The sequence below is a fragment of the Pseudorca crassidens genome, chromosome 2 (genome assembly GCF_039906515.1).
Source record: "Pseudorca crassidens isolate mPseCra1 chromosome 2, mPseCra1.hap1, whole genome shotgun sequence".
Classification (NCBI taxonomy): domain Eukaryota; kingdom Metazoa; phylum Chordata; class Mammalia; order Artiodactyla; family Delphinidae; genus Pseudorca; species Pseudorca crassidens.
This window is the reverse complement of record NC_090297.1, coordinates 83,188,518-83,216,478: the sequence shown is the minus strand read 5'-3', so window position 1 is coordinate 83,216,478 and position 27,961 is coordinate 83,188,518. Positions and strand designations below refer to the sequence as shown.

Below are 27,961 nucleotides of genomic sequence, written 5' to 3'. Positions count from 1 at the left end.
ACAGAGTGAACTCGAATTTGGCCCAAAGCCTTGACTGTTCCCATGGCGGCAGCAGGGGAGAGGTCAGACCAACAGGCGTGGGAAGCTGCTAGGTATGGGAGGAAGAAGCAGGTGTCGGAGGACGGGCCCCTTTTCTCAGGCAGAGGGGCCCCAAGGCTGCTCCTGGTGCTTCCCGCAGCGGGTGGAAGGGTCCTGCCCGCCACCTGCGCCCGCTGGGCCTGGAGGCGGGGAAGAGACAGAAGGAGGTGGCGGGTCGGCGGCGGGCCAGCCGTCGTGGGCTTCCCTCCCCTCCGCCGGCCCCCGAGCGAATGCCTGGAAGTTGACGCGAACTCCGGGCCGCTGGGAAGCCCCCGGGCGCGGGGGCAGGGCCGGCTCCCATCGCGGGGCTGGCTTCCGCCTGCGCTGCCCCGTCGGCCGGGTCTGGAGGAGGGGCAGCCTCGCCGTGGGCCTGTATGGCGTGAGGGCGGGGACGGGGTCCAGGGACCCGCGCGGGGAGGGAGCGCCGCGCCCGCCGCCCTTCAATTGGCCGCGCCGCCCCTTCGCGGGAGAGGCGGGAGGAGGAGGCCCTCCATTGGTCGGGCTAGCCGGCCAATCCCTGAAGGTCCGGAGGAGGCGGTGGGGGGCAGTTCGTGCGGGACTCCGGAGCCGACCGGGAGGCTCTGCGGGACCTCGTCCGACTGAGTAGCGGAGGCACCGCCCGCGACCGGCCGCCGAGTCCGGGCGATTCCTGCGCCGCCCAGGGGAGCGAGCTCCGAGCATCTTGTGGTGCGGCCACTCCTCGGGGCCAGGAGCGGGGAAGCCGAGTGCGAGAAACCCGCGGACCAGAGCTCAGCCTCTTCCCGCCTACCGAATCATCATGACCCACTTCAACAAGGGCCCTTCCTATGGGCTCTCGGCCGAAGTCAAGAACAAGGTACGCCTGGGCAAGGGTGGGGCGGGACCCCGAGGCCAGAGGTGGGATGCAGGGCGCCGCCCAGGGGACCCTGGGACGGGGGTGGCGTGGGCACTTCGCCCAGTGCGTCTTGTCTCTGGCGGGCTTCGCGGAGAGGAGATGTCGGGGCGGCGCGAGAGTCGCCGCGCGTCCCCGACCTATCCCCGGCTCCAAGCGCCGCCTCCCGGGCTCTCTTCTGGCTTTGTTCCAGCGCCGCGGGCCGGGACTGGCGGCGGGCGGTGGGTTCCTGGGCTCCTGGAATCCCGCAGCGCCTGCCTTCGGCTCCAGGAGCGGGTCTGCGGCTGCAGGACGCACCCTTCCGGGAAGGGGGCGCTCCTGCGTGGTCATTCGCCCTTAGGTGGGGTCAGTCCGCGCGGCTGGGGACCCAGCAAGCAGCCTTCGCCACCCGCTCCGGCCCGGGCTCCTGGCGGACCCTGAACCTTTTCGCTCTCCAAACCCCAGGCCGAATTCAAGTGCGCGAGTAAAGTTAGGCGGTTACGTGGCCAAACTGGGTCCCCCATTGTTCTTCGCCTCTTCCCGGGTGGGAGACCGCTGAGCATCCCACGCACAGACCTCAGGGACCACCGGAAGAACGGGAGCCGTCCAGAACCCTTCACGGTTGTCGAATACCGGTGCCAATTGCTGCTGCTTCTGCGGGAAGCGGAGACAAAGCCTGAGTGCGCCGCTTTGGGAATATCTGCTGTAGACTTGAGATTTATTTTTATAAAACACTGAGAAGTTTGTAGTACGTTAGACTTCAACGATATCAAGGAAATCTTTGTGGGTTGCTTTTGTTTCGGGTTTATTTGCTGAGGCGGGCTGTAGTTTGGAGTGATTGGGCTTTGGTAACGCTCGGTTCTGCCACTTTGCCCAGCATAAGAATGCGTTGGGTTTATCTTTAGTACTTTCGGTCTGGGAAAGAGATGAGAGGCGTCCCCCTCCCCAAATCCTCTCCTTCCTTCCTCCCTCCCTGCATTCCAAGCCCATGACATCAGGGGTTTCTGGGGGGAGAGAGCAGCCAATCGGCGCGGAACTGCTCACAGAACGCTCATTGTCTCCTTTCTGCTGTTCTGGCCAAAGCGCCACAAAGGAGGGCTGCTGTGGTTTAATTCCCATTAACCTCCCGGGAGCCGAAGCATGTCAGGATTGCCACCGCACCGTCCTACCGCTTGTAGAATTCACTGGCATTGTCAGAGCTGTAACATCCCAGCGTTGGGGGTGTACGCGCTGTGGAGTGAATTATGTAGAGGCCAAGAAGCGCACCATTGTCACACCCCAAGGGAGAATTGTGGCTCTTCTCACCCCGTTATATAGTCTCCAGATCATATTATAATTCAGTTGTTAATAAGTTCTAAACAATCTCTGAAGCAAGGAGTTGATTTTAGTCTAGGTATCCAGAATTGAAATTTAGATCTTTTACCTTGTCAAGTGTGTTGCCCATTTTAGAAGACGATTTTCTGACCATTTTTGTAAAGAACAGAAAAGTGAGTGGTTTGTGTATGATTGATTACAAACCCCACCAATTGAAAACTTGCAGAATATTGTTCACTTCTTTCCAAGGTTTGCAAGCGGAGCTTTAGGAATCCTTTCAGAGTACTCAGCATGTCCAAACTGCTGGATGTGATACCCTGGCCTGGCTTGTGCACATTAATTTTAATTTGCCCTTGTGATTCTTGGCTGGCAACCGTTGAGTCTCTACCTTTTGCATTGTAAATGAGGTACTGATAACTTTGGCAGTCCTTTTAGAGACTTACTTTTCTTGGACGTTAATATCCATGTTAATTTCTTCTGGCTGACTAATGAAGCAACTTCTGCCCTTTGCCTACTTATCATTGAGCAGACTGAAGGAAATGCGTGGACTGAGGCTAGATCATTGTAATTATTATACGTTTTTAAAAATAGTAAAACCTCAGCTTTCAGAACCTTTGGAAAGTTAGTTTTAACTTTAGGTTTATATAACTGTGGGTTTATCCCTTTAAGCATCAAACCATCCTTAATAACCCCTTTCATTTATATGGTTCTTTCATACAGTTCTTTCATAGGAAGTCTTTTTTATATATATATAAATTTATTTATTTATTTTTGGCTGCACTGGGTCTTCGTTGCTGCGCGCGCTTTCTCTAGTTGTGGCGAGCAGGGGCTACTCTTCGTTGCGGTGCGCGGGCTTCTCATTGCGGTGGCTTCTCTTGTTGCGAGCACGGCTCTAGAGTCGCGGCCTTCAATAATTGTGGCTTGCGGGCTCTAGAGCACAGGCTCAGTAGCTGTGGCGCACCGGCTTAGTTGCTCCGCGCATGTGGGATCTTCCCCGACCAGGGCTCGAACCCGTGTCCTCTGCTTTGGCAGGCGGATTCTCAACCACTGCGCCACCAGTGAAGCCCCATAGGAAGTCTTTTGATCTCAGCAGTAGAGCAGACCTCCGAGGATTCCTGGGATTATCCAACATTTACAGATCAGAATGCTGAAGCTCAGAAAGATGGGATTTGCTCAAGATCACAGAAAAATGTTGGAATATTCTAAGAATTTTAATTCTGTGAAATCTTAGTTTAGTGAGGTACTTAGGGATGTTCTGCTACATGTCACTATTGTGCACCCTCCTCCCTGCTATTTTTACTGTTCACCTGTCAGTTCCTGGCATCATGATTATTCATTTAATGCTGTTTTAATCTCTTCTGGGCTTGGAAATCAAATATCCATGTTTGCTAGTCCTTTGTATGAGATACTGCATTTCATTTGAGGGCTCAGAACCACCTGATTGAGTGGGTCTGTGGAACATGATCTTTGTCATTGCTTGGTTTGGACACCTTTTGATTTCTTCCTGCTTTTTCTTTATGTATTGCATAACTGATATGTTGCTTAAATATTAATTTTTTTTCTTAAAACCTCTTTAACAAAGTGGGGGGAGATAGTGTGGAATGGACCTTGGAGTGATGCAGATGTGGGTTCTAATCCCCCTTCTGCCACTTACTGCCTTGGATGATGTTGGGCAAATTATTTGGTATTTCTGTCCTAGTTTCCTAATCAGTAAAATGGGGGAAGCGATAGTTACCACCTCTAAACTCTGCATTGTTGAGATGTATCTGGCTTGCAGTAAGTACTCAATGACTATGTTGTGGCTATCAGTTCTTAGTAATAGAAAACTAGTATTGGTATTATATTTCTTAGACTTGTATGTCACTGCCTCTTTAAGTATTCCATTTCTATTAAAAAAGCCTTTGGTCTTTTTATATTTGAATTGAGGAAGTATTTGATCTTAGATAGTTTTAGTTAGTAAAATTTCAGGGAAAAGTCAGTAAATTTAAGATACTTGTTTGATAAGATAATAATGCCTGGTAGAACATACAAACTTACTTTTTTTTTAATAGGCAAGAAGATGTTTGAGAACAGCCTAAAAAAAGTAGAATCCTTCAGCCTGCGATATAATCAATATGTCTCTAATGACAAGTAAAGGATCATAACTTGCAATCTACAAAGACTATAATGGAGTAGAAGGTCAGGGAATACATGGAAGCTGGTGTAGATAGTTCAGTGAGGGATGGAAACATTCGTAAAGTAGTAAGGTCTTACATGTATCACACAGGTTACGCCAGGCCCTTGACTGCATCTTGGGGACCAAAGGTAAATACCTCTGTGCCTTATAAGCCATGGAAACATGACAGGTCCCAAAAGGAAGCACAGCATTTCCTGACACTTGGCTCTGAACAAGATGTTGGAGTCAGGTACTTTCCTGTAGAGCTGAGGATGCAGTGAAGCATACCCTCACCAGTCTTAGAGCACATGCTGCCGGGAGCTTTCTTACAGGTCTCAGGGAACGTGGAGGAAATTAGTTGTGGGGTGGGAGTGGGTGGAGCTGAAATGATCTTACCTGGGCATGTTTCTTAGGAGGAGTCTAACTGAGATACTAAGAAGAATGGAATTGGAATGCACATTCTAACAGTTTCTGCTCCCAGGGAATGTCTGATTTGAGCAAAGTAGCTTCTCACAGAATCTTGGTTTCAAAATGGTATCCCTCAACAGATAAAAACCACTTTGGAAGGCTAATAAGCCTTTTGAAGTCTTTACCAAAATTGTAAGTCATTGAAGAGTAAGTTAAACAATCATATAGTAATAATTAAATAGGACCAAATGTCCCATGAGGCCATGCTGGCCTACCAGCCCAGTGCCACTTGGACAACCGGTATGCTCTGCGGATCAGAGTAACCCCAGGGTGTCTGTGGACTCCTGTTGTAAACTGTATCCAAAGATAGTCTGCCTTGTTTTCTGCTAGAGGAACAGAAGCATGGTAAAAATGTATTGATGGGTTTAGCTTTAGCTTTTTTTTTTTTAACTTTACAGTTCAGAAATAGGTTTTTTAAGATTTTTTTTCATGTGGACCGTTTTTAAAGTCTTTATTGAATTTGTTACAACATTGCTTTTTTAAAAATTAATTTATTTTTGGCTGCGTTGGGTCTTCTCTAGTTGTGGCGAGTGGGGGAGGGAGGCTACTCTTCATTGCAGTGCACGGGCTTCTCATTACAGTGGCTTCTCTTGTTGTGGAGCACCAGCTCTAGGCGTGCAGGCTCAGTAGTTGTAGCTCGTGGGCTGTAGAGCACAGGCTCAGTAGTTGTGGCGCATGGGCTTAGTTGCTCTGCGGCATGTGGGATCTTCTCGGACCAGGGCTTGAACCTGTGTCCCCTGCATTGGCAGGTGGATTCTTAACCACTGCGCCATCAGGTTTTGGTTTTTTGGCTGCAAGGCATTTGGTATCTTAGTTCCCCGACCAGGACCAGGGATCGAAACCTGACCTCCTGCATTGGAAGGTGAAGGAAGTCTTAACCACTGGACCGCCAGGGAAGTCAGTCCCCAGAAATAGGTTTTTAATTCAGAACTTTTTGTTTATTGTTTCTTTCCACCAGCAATAAGATCTCGGTCTTATTCACTGATGAGATATATCAAGATCTATATTTTAGAATATAACTTGGCACATAGTAGATGCCCAATAAATATTCGCTGATTTAATGAATTTACCCATCAGGAATACATTTTACCATCTTTAGAAACTGGAAAGTAACCATATTTGACAAGTCTGTGTAAAGGAATTCTGTGGTGCAAGTGTGATGCTTTTGAAGGACATGGTGATTTTTATAGTTTGCTTTTCTTGAGCAGTTTCTTTTATTAGTTAATATTACACTGAAAACTTATCAGTAAGATAATTCCTTCTTTGTTGCTGAAGTTCTTTCTTAGACTCCCAGATTAGGGAGGAACAGTAGAGGCCCCTTCTGCAAGGCTCTGTCAGATGCATCTCCCAAAAGACCTCCTTCGAAGTGGCCATTTAGCCTGCCAGGGTACTGTGCTCCTCCAGGTAGGGATGTGCCATTGTGGTTTGCCTGCTTTTTTGGTTTGTTTTCCTGTCTTGGCCAAAACAGTTAAAGAAATAGACAGTTTGCTGAATTGAGAAGAGGTACCATGCTACCCCTTTAAAAATACTCAGACTTACTTACTCTGGAATAGTAAGTAGTGGGGATCATCATCAAGCTCTCTGCCCTGTGGTCTACAGCTTTTTACACTCTTTCCTTTGCCTCTGTTCTTTAAGATTCCAAAAATAAGCTTGACGATGAAGACCTTGCTGCTACCATCATCAAGCAGAGGCATCTCCTCTATTTCCCTATGCCTTTTCCCCTTCCAGGTGGAATCATGAGGTTAGTGTCTTTTCACTTAACAGTATATCGGGAACCACAGTTAATATTATCTGTTACATTAAAAAAAAATTTTTAAAAGAAGAAGAAGAAGCACAATTGGTTTTTCAGCCAATTATGAGCATTATATCTAAGAGAGAGAGGAAATGTTTATTTCTCGTCTCAATATGACTAGGTGGTGGAAAGGAGCTTGTTCTTAGAATTTTCTGCAAGTTTCATTTTCTTCTAGGCATTAGCCTTCTATAGCATATACCACGTGCATTGGCTTTCCTTAACTCTGAACTTGTAGCCATGGTGGGCTCTTAGCTATTACTCATATGTACTTGTGCTCAAGTTTTTGTTAAGGGTTTTTTGAGCCTGGGGTTGATCCACACTGTTTGTGGGGCCTGAAGCTTATATAGTTTAGGGTTTATCATTACAAAAAGTACAAAAGAATTTTGCACGTTTTATAAAAACATGACCATGGGAATCTTTGTGAACTTGAAGATGTCGGGTAGGTCCCCTCTAGGTTCCTCTCAGTGAGAAAGTAGAACCTGGGGGCCTTGGAGACTGACTGGGTTGTAATCTTGGTTCTGCCTCTTAGCCTGTGACTTTGGGCCAATAACCTGTCTGTGTCTCATCTGTAAAATGAGGATGTGCTAGTTCCTACGTTTATAGGGCTTTGGGGAGAAATAAGCAAGATAGACAATCCACGTAATGTGTTTCAAATAATGCCTAGAACCAAAAGTACACATTATGTAAATGTTAGCAATTGTTCCATTTTGCTCTGCTGGGTAGGTTCAGTCCCGTGTTCTCCTGATTAGTCTTCTAGATTTTGAGATTATCGCCAGGACTTGGACATTCAGGCACGAATCTGTTTGTATCTGAATGAGGCTTCTGGCAAATAGGGGACTAAGGAGCCAAGCAGTACCTCTCGATTTCACTTCTGTGTCAGGACTGTGATCTGCCCCCAGAGTCGTGATCCAAGCCTCCTACCCCGGCAGCCTGTGATGCATTCCTGCAGTGAAATCCTGGGGTCTCTCTCCCTGTTCTCACTCTGTCCACATTGCCCACAGGGCCACGGACTTCTTTGTAGAGCTAGAGGCCTTGTTTTCTGGGCATGCCATTACTTGGGTTTTTCTTCCTAAGAAGTCGATTTCTGTTAGACAAGACACATCTTTCATTTCTTGGTTCAGACAGGGCTCGTATTCCTTCATCCACAGTGGACTGATAAACATATTTACCTTGTAGTGTTGTCATTGGAGGCCTCCAGTTTTAAATGGTCTTTGCAAGGATCTACCTAGACCTGTGTGGACCTGAAGGAAGTCCATGAGTAGAGAAGCCTAATTCCTAGCTTTCCCCCGGGTGGTAGGGAGAGGACCTCTTCAACATCTTCCTTCCTCCCAGGACCAGGAAGCTTCAGGGTGTGAGCACGGGCACTGTTGGGCAGGCACATCTGCAGTGGGAAGGCCAGGAATTAGGGATGTGAGTGCAGAGAAAAGAGAAGGCCCTCTGGGCTGGGAAGGACTCTTCTGGGCAAGTCATAAGCTAAGCATTTATGGCCCTTTTCCTCTCTTCCCCCACACATTTTCTAAGGGATCCTAGCTGCTGAGTGGTGGCTAGGCATGCTGGCTATGATATCACTGTTGTTTCTTCTCTCCCCTTCTCAAATGTTTGCACACTAATCTTTCTTCATTATCTCAAGCCTCTCTGGCTGCTTAGCACTGCAGAAGGCCCTACAAATGGATAGAGAGAGTGCTTTATCATTGCAGTTTTCCCTCCTTCCTTTCATTTCACGTGGGAGGAAATAGAGAAAATAATCAATACCATGTGTAGTGAGTCTCTCATCATTCAAACATGTGATTCTACTTTGGATGCAAAAATAGCAACAGCAATCATACTTATAATCGAGTATAGAAATTATACTTATATTAAATAGCATATTTTGAGCTTGTTGGAGTCCTTAGCCCTTAGCAGCTGAGCTGGAACCTTAGGGCTGCTCTTCAGAGTCCACACACAGCCAGATCTCTCCCCCTGAATGGACATGCATTTGTCTCTTCTTTTCCCTTTCCTCAGAGGCCTGGATGTTGAATAACCCCCCGTCCCCCAACCTCACCTCGGCCACACACACACACACACACACACACACACACACAGGTGTGGGCTTTGCCAGTCAGGCTTTCGTTCCTAAATTTCTTCCTCTGTGGGCTTCATTTTTCCATTTTCTTTTCCTCCTTTCAGTGACAACTCTGCTATTGACATCCTCTTCTGCAGTCGGTTTTACAGCATTTTCTAAAACATGCGTGTGGTAGGAAGCTACTTTTTATAGGGGCCAGGGGAAGAATTAAAGTCTGAGGCATCTCTGCCAAATCTCTTACTGTGAACTTTTGAACCATGCTGGCAACGCCCTTTGAGACTACAGATTCCGGGGCTGGTTTGAATCAAAGCCGCAGCAAGTTCACGGTGTATCGGTCTGCTACAGTGATGGTGGTGGTGGTTACTTTTGGTTGCACTCTCATTTCTCCGTGAGTTGGAAGGACTTTATGTTAAGCCACAGTGTCTAAGGCACCACCCTGTTCCTGGTTCTTGATCCTCGGCGTAGTTGCCTGTGCTGTATTCTCTGTGTATAGCTTAGAGTTCCTATCTCAGTTTGGTTAGAGGGGTGGGGTGAGTGGGAGAACGTCCAGTGGTGGAAAAGCCTTAGACTTCGGAGCCAGACCTGGGTCCGAATCCCTGCTGAGCCCATGACCATGGACAGGTCATCTCTGCATGAAGATGATGCATCTACCTTGGGATGCCACCTTCCTTGCCTATGAGAACCTCTTCTCTTTTTTGATCCTTATTTTGTGAATGAAATATTTGTCAGGAAGAATGCAAACCGTACCAAAATACAAAAGTAAAGAAGTGAAAGCATCCTGCATCCCTTACCCCTACCCAACTGCTTGTACAGCTTTAAATATCATTTGAACATTTTAGAAAGTGAATTACTGTGTGGATTTCCACTACGTATTTATTCATTACTTCCCTACTGGTGGATATTGTCGTAAAACGTACTTGTGTGGAAAAGTGTGTAAGTTTTGACCTAACATTTAAATGTGTTTATAGGTATTACCAACTTGCTGTCTAAACAGTTGTATAGTTCCCACCAAAGGTTCAGAAGAGAAGGAAGATCTCCTCTTGATGTTAAGAACAAATAAAACTATCAAAGCAGCCTTGTCAAAATTCAAGTCACTTGCTTTAGTTCTTTATTTTCAAGTCTTGAGTCAGTGACATTTGTGACCCCTACGCCATCTGTCACCCCCACCAGACTCAAGTGGGAGTTGGCAATGAGATGAGGCCAAAGAATGGGGCGAGGGCAACTCTTACAAATTATATGATGAGATAATTTTTTAAATAGAAAGCTCAGACAGCATCACAATGACCTCTTATCAAAATAGCTATCAAATAGTAGTATCAAGTAAATGGTTTTTATAGTATATTGGATTTGAACGAGGAAATCTTTCTAGTATCTGGACAGAAGTGGCCAGCAAAGTGTAGATAGAAGGTTAGGGGTGGACATTTATTGAGTTCTTAAGATTTATGTAAATTAAGTCATTGATTCTTCTCAGCAGCTTCTGATGGAAGCGCTATTAATGATCTCTGATTTACTGGTGAGGAAACTGAGGCATGGTGGAGATGGAATTCTAAACAGAGCATTCAGTTTCCAGAGCCCACGCCCCTAACCATTTTAATTTGAGGCCAGAACTCGGGGAATCGGCATCTTTCAGGGGAGGAGGAGAAGGCAGACCAGAGAGGGAAGCTCCAGGTCCTTTAACAAGAAGCCAGAGGGAAGAGAGACTGGAGGGGGCCCCAGGAGTGCTGCAGAGAGGCCAGGAAGAGGAAACAGGCCACTGGACTTGGCCACAGAGAGATCACTGGTGACCTTTTAAGAGATTGTTTTCAGTAGAGCAAATTTCCGGTGGGGGTTAGGAAGGAGTAATAAGTGAGGAAATGGAGAGGTTTGTCTTGAAATAAAAGAGAAACAGGACAGTGTTTGAGGCTGGCAGCAGGTTCAAAGATGTGCTTGTTTCAGACAAGATAGGGGGTAGTCTGTGCCCACTGACGGACCAAATACAGGAAGGGCTCGATACACAGGGTGGGTGGGAGCAAAGCAGCAAAGAAGCTTCTTCGCCATGAAAAGTTGGGAAAGGAAAAGGAACAGGAAAACAGAACTGAGGTGGATAAGACATCCCCTTTTTCCCCTTTTCTGTTGCAAGTGCTGTGTTCCTCTTCTCATGGAACCACTGATGTATGATGGTGTATGCAGCCAGGGGTAGGATGAGAGCGTCCAGGCCAAGGCCTGCTCGTGGAATACACTGTTGATTCAGTTGCTTCTCTCTGCTGAGTCCTGCTGGGGCCCCTTTGCAGCCTGGGTACTGCTGTCTCCTCAGTCCCTCGGCCCTTGACCTGGAAAGGATGCGAAGCTGGGCTTATTTTGTTCTTTGTGCTTGGGTGTCCCCTAGCAAGCCTTCATGACATCATGTCCAGGGGACCTTGGTGTTGCGGTGCAGCACTCTGATGGAGGGTGCAATGCTTCCAGAGACACTCACTTTCTCCCCACATTTCTGTGCTCTCAGATGACATTACAATCAGGTAAAATGTGGAGTTAGTTTTTACTGTTGAGATGTGGAGAGTAGCATGTGACCTCACTGAAATTTCACACCCTCTAGTTTTCATTGGGGAGAAAACAGCAGTGATATCTAGCACAGTTAATACCTCTGTAAAACTCCATTGAAATCTCTCTAGCCAGCATCTATCCTACATTTAAAAGGAGGTGTTTCAATTCTGTTCTTCACTGGTTGGATAAAGCCATCTCTCCTATGGGCCAACTCAGCTGTAGTAAGCAGAAGAGGGTCCCCAAGAGGAGCTCCAGATGTACTGAAAGCTGACTGAGATGCTGGGGTCTGTTCCTCCTTTGGCCTCCTTTCCACCCTCGTCTCATCAGTAGTTCAGAGTCAGGGGGCAGTGTGTGTTTTGACTCTGTTCTGGGGTAGACAGCTGGGAGCACTTGGATGAATGTGGTCAGTGGTCTGGGAGCGGAGAGGGTTTCCCAGCTCCAGAGAGATGAGTTTACGGTTGACACTTGGGACAGTGGGGGTGGATTTCTTGCCTTCCTCCTCAGGTCATAATGGACTCCGAGACTCATCCTATGAAGCAGACTTGCCAAGTAATCGATGAGGAATGAATAGACATTCCCAAGCTACTGCCATGATTTTCCTTGTAATTATGGAAAAAGAAAGGAAGATTCTTCAGTGCTATTCACATGCCCAACTCAGATTATTTAGGAGGCATCTAGAGTCCTGCTGAGGAGACAAGTGTTGAAAACCTGGATAGCAGCGCAAAATCTGGTGGATACCTGCAAATACTGTGATGAGTGAGGTGTAGACCCTTAAATATTCTAGAGGTGAGGCAAAGCAAACAAAAACTTGAAGAGCATCTCTGTTTTCCTTTATCTCTGGGGGCTTTCGTTAAGATCCCCTTTCTGCAAGATCTCTACAGTGACATAAAACTCAAGACCCAGCCGGCCTCCTTCCCGAGAGAGAGGATGTCCTCCAGCAAGCTTTCTCATGGGTCTCCTTCCCACCGTTGCTGCATTGGCACACGTGCTCTCTCCACTCCTGTGTGCCTCTCTGGTCGGCTCCCTAGGATTTCTGCGTTTTTATCCGTGGTCTGCCCTATGTGTGGCATTCAGAATTTCTGTGTGACTTCCATCTAAGTAGTTAGATGGTACTAAGCTGTTTCTCCTGCCCCCAAAGTCCCTTCTAGGCCATATGTAGCCATTCCTGGCTGACCAGTCTCTCATGATAGGCTGTGTATGATTCTCCTAATCTTTTCTGCACCCAGTTTGCTCCTTCTCAAAACTGATGCCAGTTTGTAAATGTCCCCTTTTAGAGTGTGGCCCACAGAATTGACTACTAGGTTACAGTGGGATTATTAACTAGCTCCTTTGTTTGACTACAAAGCACTAACTCATTCTGTTTTGATCAATGCCATCACCTGGTGAGGTGGTTCGAAGGAGGATTCCAATCCTTGCTTTGGCAAGTTGATTTTCTGAGTCTAGAGGTGACTAATTGCCTAAGATTTTATAGTTCACATACTCCTCTCACACCTGTTTCATTTAAATAATTCTTTCCTTGATTACCTCATGAGGCTGTTTCCATCAAACAAATAAGATGAGCAATAGTATTTTATAAATAATTGTAGACCTGTGCAGACCAAGATAGCATTCGCTTTTTTAGGCTCACTGAGTAAGCATTACTAGTTAGTTCTAGAACATTGGACAGGATCTTACATATGTCTTGAAGAATTTGTTTTATTAAGCTAGGATCTTTCTGAATCTTGTTTCTTTTTAACTATTCCCAATTTATTTTTTATAAGTTTATTAAGTATGCCCAATAGTTTCAGATTGTTAGCTACCAGAACAGAAGAGCACAGATCTAAATCTAAGCCTCCGGGTACACATCCCTAGGAGCTCCTCCCACCTTGACGTAGATCAGCACAGTGGGCATGGTTGTTCCTTCTGACCAGGCCCTACTTCTAGGGTTACGAAACTGGACTTCAGGAGTGCCATAGACATAAGGGACTTTTATCAGAAAGTAAAACAGATACGTCCCTAGTGATCCATCTAAGATGAGATCTAGGAGATGTGACGCCCATAAAAACCAAGCATTCAAATGCAGATGCCTTTCCGTAACAAGAGAGATCTTTAGATCTGTGGCATTTCCCTAGTCTGGTAATACTATCGGTAAATAAAAAATCATTTACTGAGTACCCGCTATGGGTCAGGCATGGGCTCTAGGGGTAGAAAGATGAATGAAGCCTGTTTTGACCTCAAGAAGACATAGGCAGGTGTTCTTGGATATGCCTCACATACCTACCCAGGCTCCTGGTGATGACTACCCTGCCCGCCCCCCCCCCCCCGAGTGCACACCCTCTCTCTGTAGTCCACTCAAATATGACAGCCAGGTTCTTCAGCCTGTAGTGGAGACACCCTTGGCTTCGGGTGGGAGTGGGGAGGAGTGGGCCCCTCTCTAGGTTCCTGTTACTACTGTTTGCCAAGATTTCTCACATTGTGAGCTATTCAATGTGCACATCTTTATTAATCATTATTTCTGAGTCTAGATTTTTCTGGGAATCCAGCCTCTATGATTACTTCCTCATTGTTTAAGTTTCAGCTTTCAAAATCCACCTTTAACTATGTATGTTCTAAGCTTTGTAGTCTGATGGTCATTTTCTAGATAGAGAAGACAAAGTTGACCTTCTATTGTTTCTGCATTTTTCCTACCGTTTGTTAGTTACGGTATTTGCTTTAGACACTGGACCAACTCCTCTTAAGTTATTTTAACATCTTTCATTTCTTGTTAGTTTCACAGTATTCATACATTGAGCCATAGTATCGTTGTATTTATTTGACTATACATGTTTGGAGGGAAAAATTTGCTGATACCTTGATCTGAAGATGTGGCCGTACCTCTCAGAGAAGGGCCAACATTTAAAATGCCCTTAGACGTCACTCTGGTTTACCCCAGGCAGATGTGATTTTCTCTAGTTTTGGAATATATAGTCATTTCCTCTCAAATATTTAGTAAGTTCATGCCATAGAATGAGTCTCAGATTCTATAGTGAACTTGAAGAAGGCACGCAATCTACCTTGACATCAATGTAAAGTGATTTTCTCTAGAATTCCTACCCCCTACTCCCCATAAAATACAAACCCACTTTTAATTTTTTTAATTAAAATTTGTTTTCCAGTTTAAAGAAAAAATATATATTAAAAATACAATTGCTCTCTGATCCCATTCTTTCTTCCCTGTAGAAACTGCTGTCTTACATTTGGTATTTACTATTCCCACAGGATCTGATTTTAATCCAGTGTTTAAAGTTGATGATAGTAGACTGAACATTTGTACTAGCTACTTCTTTTTTTTCTTTAATTTTATACTTTTTATTATTATTTATTTTAAAAGTTAAAAAAATTTTATACAGTTTTTAAATGTTCCTTTCCATTTACAGTTTTTACAAAATATTGGCTGTATTCCCCATGTTGTACAATACATCCTTGAGCCTTACACCCAGTAGTTTGTACCTCCCACCCCCAACCCCTAACTTGCCTCCCCCCCCCATAACTACTAGTTCTCTATGTCTGTGAGTCTGCTTCTTTTTTGACAAACTTACTTAAAAAAAAAAGTTAGTTCATCTCTTTCACCAGCAGTAATCTGGAAGAGAATGAGAATTTGGGATGCAAACACAGGCAGGAAGGAGAGTGGAGATGTGTGGTGATGGGAACGGACCGTGGGGATGGGCAGTATCTGAGGTGAGCCTGTCTGTGGTGGAATGCTTTTTGAATTGTAGACAGTAAAGGGAACAGGTTGCGGTGGGGTTTGGTTCATACCAGTTCTGTACTCAAGCTGATATAAATGGCGAGTGTTAATTCTGAGGTGTGTCAGGCACTGAGATGGGCTTCCTCCTCACAATGGCCCTGGAAGGAAGGAGACAACTTGCAAGAAATGAGGTCACCAGGGTTAAGTTACTTACTTATGTCACTCTGGAACTGGGAACACAGTTTTTGGAAGTTTTTGAAATTTGACTTCAAAGCATGTGATCTTTGGTTTGTTGTATCCCCAACGTGAATACTTAAAACTTTGCAAAGGTATTTTACATGTTTGGAGGATCTGTTGGGGGAAGGGTTTAAGGTAGGTCAACCCTGTTAAAGCCTGTTCATTCTCTTGCATGAGATATCAACAAGGACAAGTGATAAAGCAAAGGAAGGGAAGCGGCATCTTGATATTTCAGATGGAAATTTACCATTCGTTTCTTGTTTGAGTCTGTTGTGGACCCAGTCTTTCTAGTCTCCCCTTATTTTAAATACCCTACTTTATTCTTTTTTTGACAAATAACACACCTTATTTAATATTTGTCTCTTTCCACTAGAATGTCAGCTTTTAGGACAGAGACTTTGCCCTTGAACCATGCTTGTTACGAAGTGGCCATTTGAATGAAGGACAAAAGGAAGGAGTAATGCAGAAAGAAGTTGAAGGAGGAAACCAAGACACACAAGGATCACTTGAAAGAGAGGGAAGCTGACACTGAATATGATTTTACTCAGAGAGTTTGGGGTAATGCTGGATTATTCTGGTGGCTCAGAATGGCATCTAGTGAGAGTTCAGGCACGACTGACATTTGGGGGACACTCTTGTAACCACCAGAGACAGTAACCTGTCTGTCTGCTTCAGGTTTTAACGACTGCTGGGATAAAAAATGTATCGTGGGAAGGAATATAGAGGAAAGACATGTCTTAATTCCTTAGCAGACTCTGCAATATCCTGGGTGTAAGCCAGCTGTCAGACAGTTCTCGTACATATGTGATCATCACTCAGCCTCATGCCAGGTACAGCCCCCTCTTTCTACTAAATCGTGTCTTGGCCAAACGCTCCATAGAACAGTGTGGAACAGCACACTGGGTCAGTCTGTGGAGATGTTTTTGAAGCTCGGTTTCCCTCATTACTCAGTATCCCCTCTTAGGGATTCTGCGAGGGAAACTTCTCAGACCTCAGCGCCAGGCAGGGCTGGGCAATTCTTAACAGCCAGAAGGAGCGGGCTTTTATCTGATCTAGTGTCTCACTTTACTGCTAGGAAGTTTAGGCCCTCAGGGCTTGTGTTGTTGAAGGGGATCTTTTTCTAGTGCTGTTTTGTACACGATTCACTGTAAGACATGTGCATGTGGTCTGGAAGAAGACTTGGCAGACGGGAAGGAGCTTACTTCTGGGGAGGTGGGAAAGGGAGTAGGATTTGGAGGAGGGGTGAAGAGGGACCTGTGCTTTTTCGCTCTGTCTAGTGTTTCGCAACTTTGTTTTCCGCATCTCTTTCCCAAAGAGCCTTTTTTTAGACGTTTTTCCTAATTGCCTCCTGACCTCCACCAAATTTAAAACAAAGGAACAGAGTTTGTTGGGGAGGGTCACAAATTATTGTAATATCTAAGGTGGTCTTCACTCCCTTGGGGGGCAGTATCACCCCCATTGAGAACACGTGCTCTACATACTTATACCTGTTTAATTTTTTAAAAACAAGTGCTATGGGACTTCCCTGGTGGCACAGTGGTTGAGAGTCCACCTGCCAATGCAGGGGACACGGGTTTGAGCCCTGGTCCAGGAAGACCCCACATGCTGCAGAGCAACTGAGCCCGTGTGCCACAACTACTGAGCCTGCGCTCTAGAGCCCGCGAGCCACAGCTGCTGAAGCCCACGTGCCACAACTACTGAAGCCCACGTGCCTAAAGCCCGTGCTCCGCAACGAGAAGCCACCGCAGTGAGAAGCCCGCGCGCCGCAACAAAGAGTAGCCCCCGCTCGCTGCAACTAGAGAAAGCCCACGCGCAGCAACGAAGAGCCAACGCAGCCAAAAATAAATAAAATAAATAAATTTATTTTTTAAAAAAGAGGTCCTCAACAGGTGGCCTAAAAAAATAAATAAAAATAAACAAGTGCTATTTTAGAAATCCAGAAGAAAGGCCTTTGTACTGGAGGGTGACTCCAGACTGGTGCTCTTAGCTGCTCTGAGGAGAATGCAGGGACGAGCAGAGGCTGCAGCCCCTCTGGGCATGGGCCCTGGGCTCAGAAGCACTGGATGGCAGGAGATGGTCAATCCCATCAGATGCCCTAGAGGCTTTTTTCTTAGTCTTCATTTCTTTGCTTTTTTATTGTATTGGGGGGGGGAGGCGTTTGGTGAGCTTTAGCGAAAAGCCTCTAGCAGGTGTTCTCAGCGACCATACAAAAATCATTTGCAAGTGTGTCTTGATGTGAGAAGAGTTGGGAGGCCTCGCTGCAGAGAATTCGTGGGTGATTAGGCAAGGAGGCAGGGCCATGTGAGGAAGAAGGGGCTGCTGTGGACTTGAACGCATCAGGCAGAAATTCTGAAATCCACTTAGGAGGGTCAAATAAAATAAATCTTAAAGAATAGTAAAGAAGTGAATGTTTATAAACAACTTGGAGGAGTGATTTTTAAACAGACTGGAGTGAAATTTCCATGCGGTGTTAATGAGATAAGATTAAGTAATTTTTGAAGCTAACTTTCTTGTTCTGAGGAGGAAATACCTGCATTTACTTCCTGCCTGATGTTCAGTAATTAAGGCTTTTTAGATGAAAATAGTAAATAAAGTTTATTGGCCAAAGCTTACATTTATTTTTAATTGCTCTCAGTCCCTTGATTTTAAAAGATGTGTATAACAAACAATTTAAAAATAACCTGTGTAGTTAAAGAATATAATTATGTTAGCTTGGGTTGTATTCTAGTATACATCTAAAGGAAACTTATGATTTCTGTATCCTATGGAGCAGAGCTGCAGGCCAGAAGCCAAGAGACAACTTGAAATAGATTTTTTTCCCTAGATGATTTTGAAGAATTTTTTTCTTTTTTAATTTTGAACTTAAAAAAAAAAAAAAAAAAAGGACGGGCTTCCCGGGTGGCGCAGTGGTTGAGAGTCCGCCTGCCGATGCAGGGGACACGGGTTCGTGCCCTGGTCCGGGAAGATCCCACATGCCGTGGAGCGGCTAGGCCCGTGAGCCATGGCCGCTGAGCCTGCGCGTACGGAGCCTGTGCTCCGCAACAGGAGAGGCCACAACAGTGAGAGGCCCGCGTACCGAAAAAAACAAATAAATAAATAAATTTTAAAAAAAGGACACATTCCTAAATCTTGAATTCTATTTAGCTGACGTGACTTCAGAAAACTCACTTATTAGCAGTATTTGGGTAGAAAAATCCTTGCTGCTCCTTCACTTAAAGGAAAACTCTAAGTCAAAACCAATATGATGTGGAAGCATACCTAGTTTTCATTTTTAGTTTACCACCTGGTCTCTTGGCTTTGCATGTACGTGCTTAAGAATTTTTTCTGTGCATGTGCTATTACATTAAGTCTCAGAGACGGAGTCAGTGAGCCACCCAGAGCCCCACGTATAACTAGTCAGAGTCAGGGTTTGAACCTGGGTTCATCTGAGTCCAGCCCTTGATTTTTCTTTCATCATTCCCTTGATTAGAACGGTGAACAGAGAAGATGAAAATTCTCCCTGGCGTTCCTACTTGGATATTTCATGTTAGATCTGTAATCACTCCGTGGTTTGGGGCACGGCACCGAACCTGTCAGAAACATTTTGAACAAAGGAAACATAAATACGCTTTTATGCTTTTTTGGTTGAATAAAAATAAATAAAAATAATAAAAATAAAAAAATAAAAATGGTTGAGAATTACCACCACCACTAACCAACACCCCTCCAAGAAAGACAAAACTCCTCCAACATAACTTCCAACTCAACATTTGAAAAAATGAAGAGAAAGAATTTCTTTACAATTTCTGCTGATTGACCAAGTTATTTAACACACAGCTTAGAATGGGAGGAGACCTAGTACCCTTATTCAGCCAGCCTTCCTGTCGTACAGACAGGAACAGGGTCGGAAGTGAGACGAATGAACCGGTGTCCCATGGCAAGATGGGGGGAGCCAGGCTCTAGCCAAGGCAGAGCCCCTCCTACCCTAGCATATTGTGTTTCTTTAGATTTATTGAAATGCATCTCCTAGTTGAGAGTGCTTTGCTTTCGAAAAAAATTCAACTCACTCTTAGATATTGCTTTTCATAGCTGATGCTTAAGGAGTACTACTTCCTACTTTTCTTCCTTGCCTGTGCCTTTCTGTTTCCCCCTACCCCCACATTCATATAGAGAGAATTTCTTTTTCTAGCCACCTAGAACAAGACTCCAGTGTGAAAATATAGCCATCTTAAAATTTTTCTAATGTATTATTTATCCGTTTTCTAAAGGTGCCGTATGTAAGTGGATGCGTTTGATGTGTTGAGGAGGTACATTATCCAGGACTGTTGTCTGGGATGTAATAGGAACGATGGCTCCCTCCTGTGCACCAGAGGCTGAGTCCCTGTGGCAGAAGCTTCGCGCATCACTACCTCCTCCTTCCCTGTCCACACATCCAGATGCCAGTGTAACTCAGACTGGCAGGAAGTCAGAATAGATGTGCGATTTTTAGGGGTTGGGGGTCCCCGGAGCAGGAAATTAACACATTAACATTTTGCCTGATCTCTCTCATAAACTAACCTCCAAGCCAAAACTTGATCCGGGAAACATTGCACAGTGTTAGTTATCTTAACATGAAAATATAAACGCACTGAATTTCCATTTGTGATGCTGGTTGAGTAAATCTACAGCTTAAATAAATTATCCATTATTCTTCAGAGGTGTAGAGCCATTTCTCTAACTTGGAAAGCAGTGCACACGGTGAGGACTTGCTGTCTCCTTAAATGACACAGCACTTGGTGAAGTCATTTGCCCTCTGGTGAAGCAGAGGCCCCTCCTCCACACTTGGTGGGAGGCAGGGGGAAGGTTTCCTCTGTGACTGGGGTAGACTGGAACTTGGAGGGCCTCTCCATGACGAAAATGTCCTCATGCCATCTCATTTCTTTCGGTAATTAAACCTAATCGTGTGTTACAGAAGCAAACATTTCTACTGATTATTTCCATTTCCAGCAACGCTGCCACCCTGCAGCTGGCTCCTAAGCTCACTGTCATTACCGTCCCCCTGGGCATTGTCTGTGGCTTGTTGGCACTTTCACCTGTGCTAATGAGAAGAAAAATGACACATAATCTTTCCTTCTTCCCAGGCGTGTTCTTTTCCTTAATAACTCTGATTGATAAGGACTGACCCTGGGACGAGGAATAGCATAAGAACTTGAGCGTGTGATCTTTAACAGTACTTAAATTGATTTATTATTTTTTAATTGAGGTTTATGGTCTTATTATGAAGGGATCTTTCAAAACCTGTGTTTAGCAGGTAGTTTTAGCATGTATGATAGTAAAGCATCTGTGTTGGTAATGTTGCCTTTATCGTAGAATTCTGTAAGTAAAGCGTTAACAACTTTTAATTTTATTAAATGTTTGGGTGTTAGATGCAATGCTGGGTAGGTACTAAGGGTCCAAAAGCGAATCAAATGCTTTTCCTTCCTGTGAGGAGTCTAATATGACACAGACTATACATAAGCAGAATTTCAGTATTCTAGTGTAAGTACAGTAATTATTACAAGGAAAGCGTGTGTGTGTGTGTGTAGGGTGCAGTGTGTATTTGGCTGAATAGAAGGCATAGAAACACCAGAGCTTTCCAGGCAACAAAACTACTAGACTGGTAGGTATTGCAATACTGTGTAAAATAGTTGGATGTGTCAGAAAGCTGCCAGTCTCACTCCCTCTCACTCTTTTTTGGAATGTGGTAACTGATGGCTTAATCTTTAACGTTTCCTGTGGCTGCTGCCATATTGTAATGCACTATTAGCCCCTGTCACTTCCTGTCATGAATGGGAATCTGTTTTATCTTGATCCATATTTTCTCCCCCTTAGTCCCAGCTTCCCTCCATGTGTTGCTCAAAATGTGTATGACACCTCCTCAACCAAAAACGTTTATTAGTTACTGAAGCTGTAATGGTTAGGTTCACCAGTGAACTCCAATGAGTGTAATTTACTGCAGGTCACAGCTGTGGTCTTAATGGATCATTAAACCAGAAGAAGCCAGCAGTTCCGGGTGCTTTAGTGAAACTTCTAAAGTTAGTTAACTTGTATTTCAGATTGCTTCCAAGTATGATCATCAGGCAGAAGAAGATCTTCGTAATTGGATAGAAGAGGTGACCGGCATGAGCATTGGCACCAACTTCCAGCTGGGCCTAAAAGATGGCATAATCCTCTGCGAGTGAGTTTTGGTCCTGATGTGGCCACTCTTCCAGTCCTTTCCACAGGCATCTGTCTTGCCCACCTTGCCAGTCCAGGGTGTCAGACCTTGATATTCTGCACATGTTTTTAATGCTTTCCTTTACTGATGTCAGAAGAACCAACTTTACATTCCAGTCCTTGTTTGTTGTTCCAATAAATATGGTATCACTTATGCTTTTCTTTTCAGACTCATAAACAAGCTACAGCCAGGCTCAGTGAAGAAGGTCAACGAGTCCTCATTAAACTGGCCTCAGGTAACAGCCAAACCAGCAACCCCTGATTCCAGTCGGTTACTCTTTATGCAGTGAGAACTTGATAACAATTTTAAAATAGACATTTTAGCAGAAATTTGTGCACATGACTATGTTGTTTTTTACAATGTTATTTTAAATGTTTCCGTAATTACTTACAATTAGTTCTGTGATTATTAGATGTTTAGCTTAGAAGTTTTCTTATTATGTATTTAGTCTGTGTACTTTCAGAGAGGATTTGACACAGCTTACACAGAGAAATACAACCTATGGTCTGGGTCCTAGAACATAAGATAAATGAAGGAAAAAGCAAGGAATTTAACATAACAACTAAGGGTTGACTGTAGAGCACTGTATTAAGCACAGTCTTAGTTCATGAATGTGTATGATAAGTAAAATTGGATATTTTGTCTTGAGCATATGCTTTGAGTTATGAGGATAAACGTTTAGTAACCACACATTTTTTTAATTAAAATTTAAACATAATAAATTGTGCATTAATTTTGTACCTTTTGACAGAGAAAATTCCAGCCCTGGATAGGTCAGACACAGAATTCTTTAAAACATGCAAGGAAGATCTTGACTTTAAAGAACTGAAAAAACTTGACTGCTTAAAAATATTAAAAAGACCATTATGTGACCAACTATGAAAATACTCTTCCTTTTCCAGAGAGAGCTACACACACCGTGTATCTGGTTGAGAATCCTTGCCAAGGAGCTTTCTGCCTGGCATCTTGTACCCAGTCATAAAGCCTTAGAATTCTTAGATAATATGAATGTCAGTATTTAGCTCCAAAAGTTGTCTGCTTTTTTTTCTTTATAGTTGGAGAATATTGGCAACTTTATCAAAGCTATTCAGGCTTATGGTATGAAGCCACATGACATATTTGAAGCAAATGATCTTTTTGAGAATGGAAACATGACCCAGGTTCAGACTACGCTGGTGGCCCTAGCAGGTCTGGTACGTATATGTCTTTAATGACTGGTTAAAAAATTCCCCACAATAGGGCTTCCCTGGTGGCGCAGTGGTTGAGAGTCCGCCTGACGATGTAGGGGACGCGGGTTCGTGCCCCGGTCTGGGAAGATCCCACATGCCGCGGAGCGGCTGGGCCCGTGAGCGATGGCTGCTGAGCCTGCGCGTCCGGAGCCTGTGCTCCGCAACGGGAGAGGCCACAGCAGTGAGAGGCCCGCGTACCGCAAAAAAAAAAAAAAAATTCCCCACTGTGTTGGTGATTAATTGCATCTTTGCTCTCATAGGAGTTCAGACTAGGCAGGGAGGAGCCTGTCTCTTCCGTAATTATTAGCTTTGTGGAAAGGCTGCTGACATCTGCTGCCTAGTACTGGATAGCTTAATCAGAATACTCACATTTCAGAGGTCTGGGGTGTTTTTGAATGGCTTTAGATGTGTTTTTACCCCTAGCTTGGGTCTTAAATGAAACCTTCATCTATGGACAGTATCATTTCTTTGTTGTTCCTTCTGTAAAACTCTGTTGGCAGAATCACTAGTTAGTGTGTATATTTCCGTCTAGGCTAAAACAAAAGGATTCCATACAACCATTGACATTGGAGTTAAGTATGCAGAAAAACAAACAAGACGTTTTGATGAAGGAAAATTAAAAGCTGGCCAAAGTGTAATTGGTTTGCAGGTAAGTAATGTATTGCATATCAGTTACTTATTCAGTGTCATTAATTCTTACCATGCAAAGCATCTCTCATAAGTAAGGAACAGATAGATATACTATAGTGTATATTTTGGGATGGATCTGTGGTTTATACAATTTATGTCCATTTAAAACCCATGAGACGATGATGGTTTTAGAAGCCTCAGGCGTGCCATCTGACTTAGTAATTGTTTCTCCAGGAAATGATTTTTTTTCCTAATTACACTGTCCTATTTTTTTAAGAAAATGTACTTTATAAATTCCTAAATGTTATTGACCAAATGAAGCAATTTTAGAAAACCTCAATACCATTTTTTTACCCTAGTAAAGCATGATTTATCAGTCCTGCGGAATACTTTGTTCAGTTATTTTTTTCCCTTCGTGTTGTTCCCCTGCAGAGTGTCACAAAAACACCACTGCTAAATGCCTAATATGCTAAGGGCTTTACTGTCTGACACCTGCTGGATACAATGCCTCACTGTTGACTGAGTCTACATGAGTTGGGTTTATTTATTTATTTCAGCTTTATCGGGGTATAATTGACATGTGGATTTATTTTTATACAGTACAAAATCATGTCAGTGGCGAGAAATTGGAAACCGGCATTTCCAGACAGTAATCAGTTGTTTAAATTGTGAGAGCTCCATAAAAGGAACTAGTAATGAAGAAAATGATATACAAGAGTTCAAAGATTAAGGAAGACAAATCAGGTCATAAAATATTGGGTTGGCTAAGAAGTTTGTTTGGGGTTTTTCAGAAGATGTTACGAAAAACCCAAATGAACTTCTTGGCCAACCCAATACTATATAGTCAGTGTGATCCCAATTTTATTTTTTAAATGAACATGCATATTTTTGTATGTATATGTATGTGTGTCTGGATATGTACACAGAAACATAAGCTAAAAAAGCTAGATGGTTGGGCTTCCCTGGTGGCGCAGTGGTTGAGAGTCCGCCTGCCGATGCAGGGGACACGGGTTCGTGCCCTGGTCCGGGAAGATCCCACGTGCCGCGGAGCGGCTGGGCCCGTGAGCCATGGCCGCTGAGCCTGTGCGTCCGGAGCCTGTGCTCCTCAGCGGGAGAGGCCACGACAGTGAGAGGCCCGTGTACCGCAAAAAAAAAAGGCTAGATGGTTATACACAAATCTTTACAATGAATGTCTAAATGGTAGGATTTCAATGATTTTTTTCCCCTCCCTTCCTTTTTGCTTATATGTGCTTTTTTTATCTTCTCCAGTGACAGGTTTGACTTGTAGTAATAAAGTTTTCCTTTAATCTTGTTTTATAAGGAAAAAAGACCAGCAGTAGAAATGTGTCCCCAACCAGTAGAAGAACAAGGTGTACTGGTTGGTCCTGAAGCCGTGTTATTCTCAGTGGGGAATGAAAGTTAATTATTATTCCTCTGAATATTGCTAAGTTCAGATTCGCCATTCTGCCCCTCTCTGACTCTGTCTAGTGACATGAGAACTAGAGGAATAAAATGTGGTTCTTTTCCCATGAAAATGTTGGTGATTTTAATGAAACTTAAGCCCTTGCTAAGCTGCCATAGAAGACACCTGGCATTTACTGTCACATTTTATGCAAAACATGTTTGGAGTAGAAAAGCATGTTGTTTAGCCAAAGATTGCTCTGTCCCTTTAAATGGCTGAAGCAGGTACCCGTAAATTTGGTTATTTGTGCTAAAGAGGGTAGAGGAAAGAGTTGGAGAGGAAATTATTCATCATTCTGCCACTGTAATAACTTTTCGTGTCTGTCCTTCTCTTTCTATGTGCATGTTTGTATCTGATGAATTATGTTGTGAGGCTTTATATCCAGTGAAGCTTTTGAAATTTTTCTTTTTAAAGTGAGCACCTTGAAATTTATTTGTAAAAGCGTAGATTTTGTATCTAGTTGACTGCAACCTCAGCATTGGAAGGGGCTTGTCGATTGCGTCCCTTCTAAGAGATCTCTTCAGTAGAACAGAAAGTTTTGTTTGTGTCATGTATATTGGTGACTTCTGATAATTAGTGATTTTATTTTTAACTTAAAAGATGGGAACCAACAAATGCGCCAGCCAAGCAGGTATGACAGCCTATGGGACTAGGAGGCATCTTTATGATCCCAAAATGCAAACTGACAAACCTTTTGATCAGACCACGATTAGTCTGCAGATGGGCACCAACAAAGGAGCCAGCCAGGTAAGCAATCCCTTTTTGTACTTGTTTCAAAGAGTACAAAAGGGCTATTTAAATTCACACTTACCTTATTCTTATTAACTGAGTCCAAAGCGGTTATTTTTTGTACGATATATATATATATATATATGTATGTGCCTTCAGGAAAGTAAGATTTGCTGAGAAAGCAGAAGAATCAAAGGGCCTTTTCTGTAGCCACACAAGTATGGTGTGGCCCATGGCTGTTATTGGCAGTTAGAACAGCTGGCCTTTCTACCTAACCAGAAGAAAAAGATATGTTTATTACAGTGTTCTTGTTCCAAATCCAAGTGAATTGCTCATTCTGATGCTTCTTTTATTTTTAAAGAAGCCCTCAGCTAATTTGGTGGGTAAAATTATCTGGTGTTTTACGAAGAACTCTAGCTAGCATCATGGAAAATGTGTGAATCTAAGGAGATGGAAATACAGCATGGTGAGAATGCTAGTATTCTACCACGACACGAGATGGAAGTATTTCCTGTGAAGAATAAATAGATCACCAGCACCTCGCAAGGCGGTGTGCACATAACCATATCAGAGCGGGACATGTCTTACATCCAACAGGAGTGGGGGTAAAGTTTGAAAAAGCTTTTCATCATGACCTCATGAGGTGTGGTGGTGGTGCCCTTTATGGAATATGTCCTGCCACACGGGGCAGTGTCTCAGAGCTACCACTCAGGTTTGCTTTTTTACCGATTAAATCTGAAAGCATGTGCTTGGCATAAGTGGAGAAATGAGGTGAGTTACAGTACCCTGAAAAGGAGGGGAGTGGGAGTAGTTGTTCTGAAGTAGCTGGCTCTTTGGTGTCTCAGAGCCTTCCGAAAGACTCAAGTCCTTAAGGACTGCTCAGCATAATTTTTGTTGAATGTATTACAGACTTTTGAAACTGGTAACCTGGATAGCGTGTATGGTCATACTAGGTACTCAGATGTAGCTTTCAGGTATGCCAGCATTATGCTTTGTTTTTATATTCGTTATGTCCAATCTTCTTATTCCAAAGTAGGTAGTATTGTCTCCATTTTGCATATGAGAAACCTAAAACTGAAAGTAAGTTAACTTGTCTGAGGCCACATAGCAATTTTATAGCAGAGCAAGGATTTGAAGTAAGGGCTGACCTTAGCTCGAAAGCCAGTGAATATTGCTTTGTAAGAGAATCAGCATCAGGATATTTTGGTAAGCTAGCTTTACCCCTGAACCGAATGAAAGTTATTAGTGTTCACATTCGATGGGAATTTCATAATTTATAAAATACAAGGAACAAGAATAGATTTTAGCTGCTGTTTTAACTTTTATACTATGTTTTAATACCAGGCGGGGATGTTAGCACCGGGTACCCGAAGAGACATCTACGATCAGAAGCTAACATTACAACCCGTGGACAACTCGACAATTTCTCTACAGATGGGTACCAACAAAGTCGCTTCCCAGAAAGGAATGAGTGTGTATGGGCTTGGGCGGCAAGTATATGATCCCAAATACTGTGCTGCTCCCACAGAACCTGTCATTCACAATGGAAGCCAAGGAACCGGAACAAATGGGTCGGAAATCAGTGATAGTGATTATCAGGCAGAATACCCAGATGAATATCATGGCGAGTACCAAGATGACTACCCCAGAGATTACCAATATGGAGACCAAGGCATTGATTATTAGATTCACAGAGGAGCTCAGTATTTAGCCCGTTGTTTTTATTCAGTGAGAACCAAGCTAGCCTTGAGTAATTTTTATCTTGTCTTCCTAAAACACTATTATGCTTATTGTACCTAAAGGAAATACTGCCTTACATACATTCCTTTTTCCTTTTTCTGCCTCTTCCCTAAATAGTTGCCTTTTAGTGCTGTAACAGTTAAATCCTACAGCATAACCAATAACTCACATATGAAGTAAAAAGGAATACTGTGAAAGGGGAGTACTCTTGTACAGTCAATTCTTTTATTAAAGATCTATGCATTTTTACAATCCTCTACTTAAATTGGTATTTTCAGATGATAGGAAGCTTTTTTTTTTTTTTTTTTACAGTGTAGTGTCTGGTTTCTCCATGGAAGACTAAACTCATGCTTATAGCTAAATGTGGTCTTTGCCAACTAAATTTAAGATGCAGCATTTTAGAAATTTATATATCAATGTTTCTACAGTATTGTTTGCTAATTTTTAAATAAAGTCCTGATCAGTGTGCATTTGTGATTATATGTGTACTCATTCTTACCTAAGCCGACAAGATCTTTTCCGAGTGGTGTTTCGAAAGGAGCATGTACAAAGCTGGCCTGCAGACATCGAGGTCTGGGGGGTGCGTTTGCTCTTCCTGTTTGTGCCAATGTATCGATGTAGAGTTGCTCTGTTTTCTTCCACTGTATTTATTGCTGCATTTCTCAGCATAAACTTATCCCATTGTATTTTTTATAAATAAATATTTTTTTTGAACATTCCTACGAGCCACAGGCTGATTATTTTCTGGCTAACTTCCAGATGGGTAGAGTCAGATTTT

The 27,961-nt window shown here is 43.7% G+C and overlaps 2 protein-coding genes across 2 annotated transcripts in view; one reads left to right on the top strand and one right to left on the bottom strand.

Moving 5' to 3' along the window:
• Positions 1-615: 615 nt before the first annotated feature.
• Positions 616-27,901, top strand: CNN3 (calponin 3). Its single transcript, XM_067726970.1, has 7 exons — positions 616-913; positions 21,233-21,354; positions 21,562-21,628; positions 22,449-22,586; positions 23,155-23,271; positions 25,315-25,461; positions 26,788-27,901. Exons 1-7 carry the CDS (start codon positions 857-859, stop codon positions 27,127-27,129), a joined length of 990 nt encoding a protein of 329 aa, XP_067583071.1. The 5' UTR covers positions 616-856; the 3' UTR covers positions 27,130-27,901.
• Positions 17,549-27,961, bottom strand: part of SLC44A3 (solute carrier family 44 member 3) — a 94,965-nt gene continuing 84,552 nt past the window's right edge. The window contains exon 16 of the mRNA XM_067726968.1: positions 17,549-18,748. The gene's annotated coding sequence lies outside the window, so the exon portion shown is untranslated. The remainder of the gene's footprint in view (positions 18,749-27,961) is intronic.

Excerpts from the sequence above, each read along its gene's own strand:
- CNN3 (XM_067726970.1), top strand. The coding sequence starts at position 857 with ATGACCCACTTCAACAAGGGCCCTTCCTATGGGCTCTCGGCCGAAGTC. Across the intron at positions 21,629-22,448 it reads CCTCATTAAACTGGCCTCAG|TTGGAGAATATTGGCAACTT; the intron begins GTAACAGCCAAA and ends TTTTCTTTATAG. Across the intron at positions 23,272-25,314 it reads AAAGTGTAATTGGTTTGCAG|ATGGGAACCAACAAATGCGC; the intron begins GTAAGTAATGTA and ends TTAACTTAAAAG.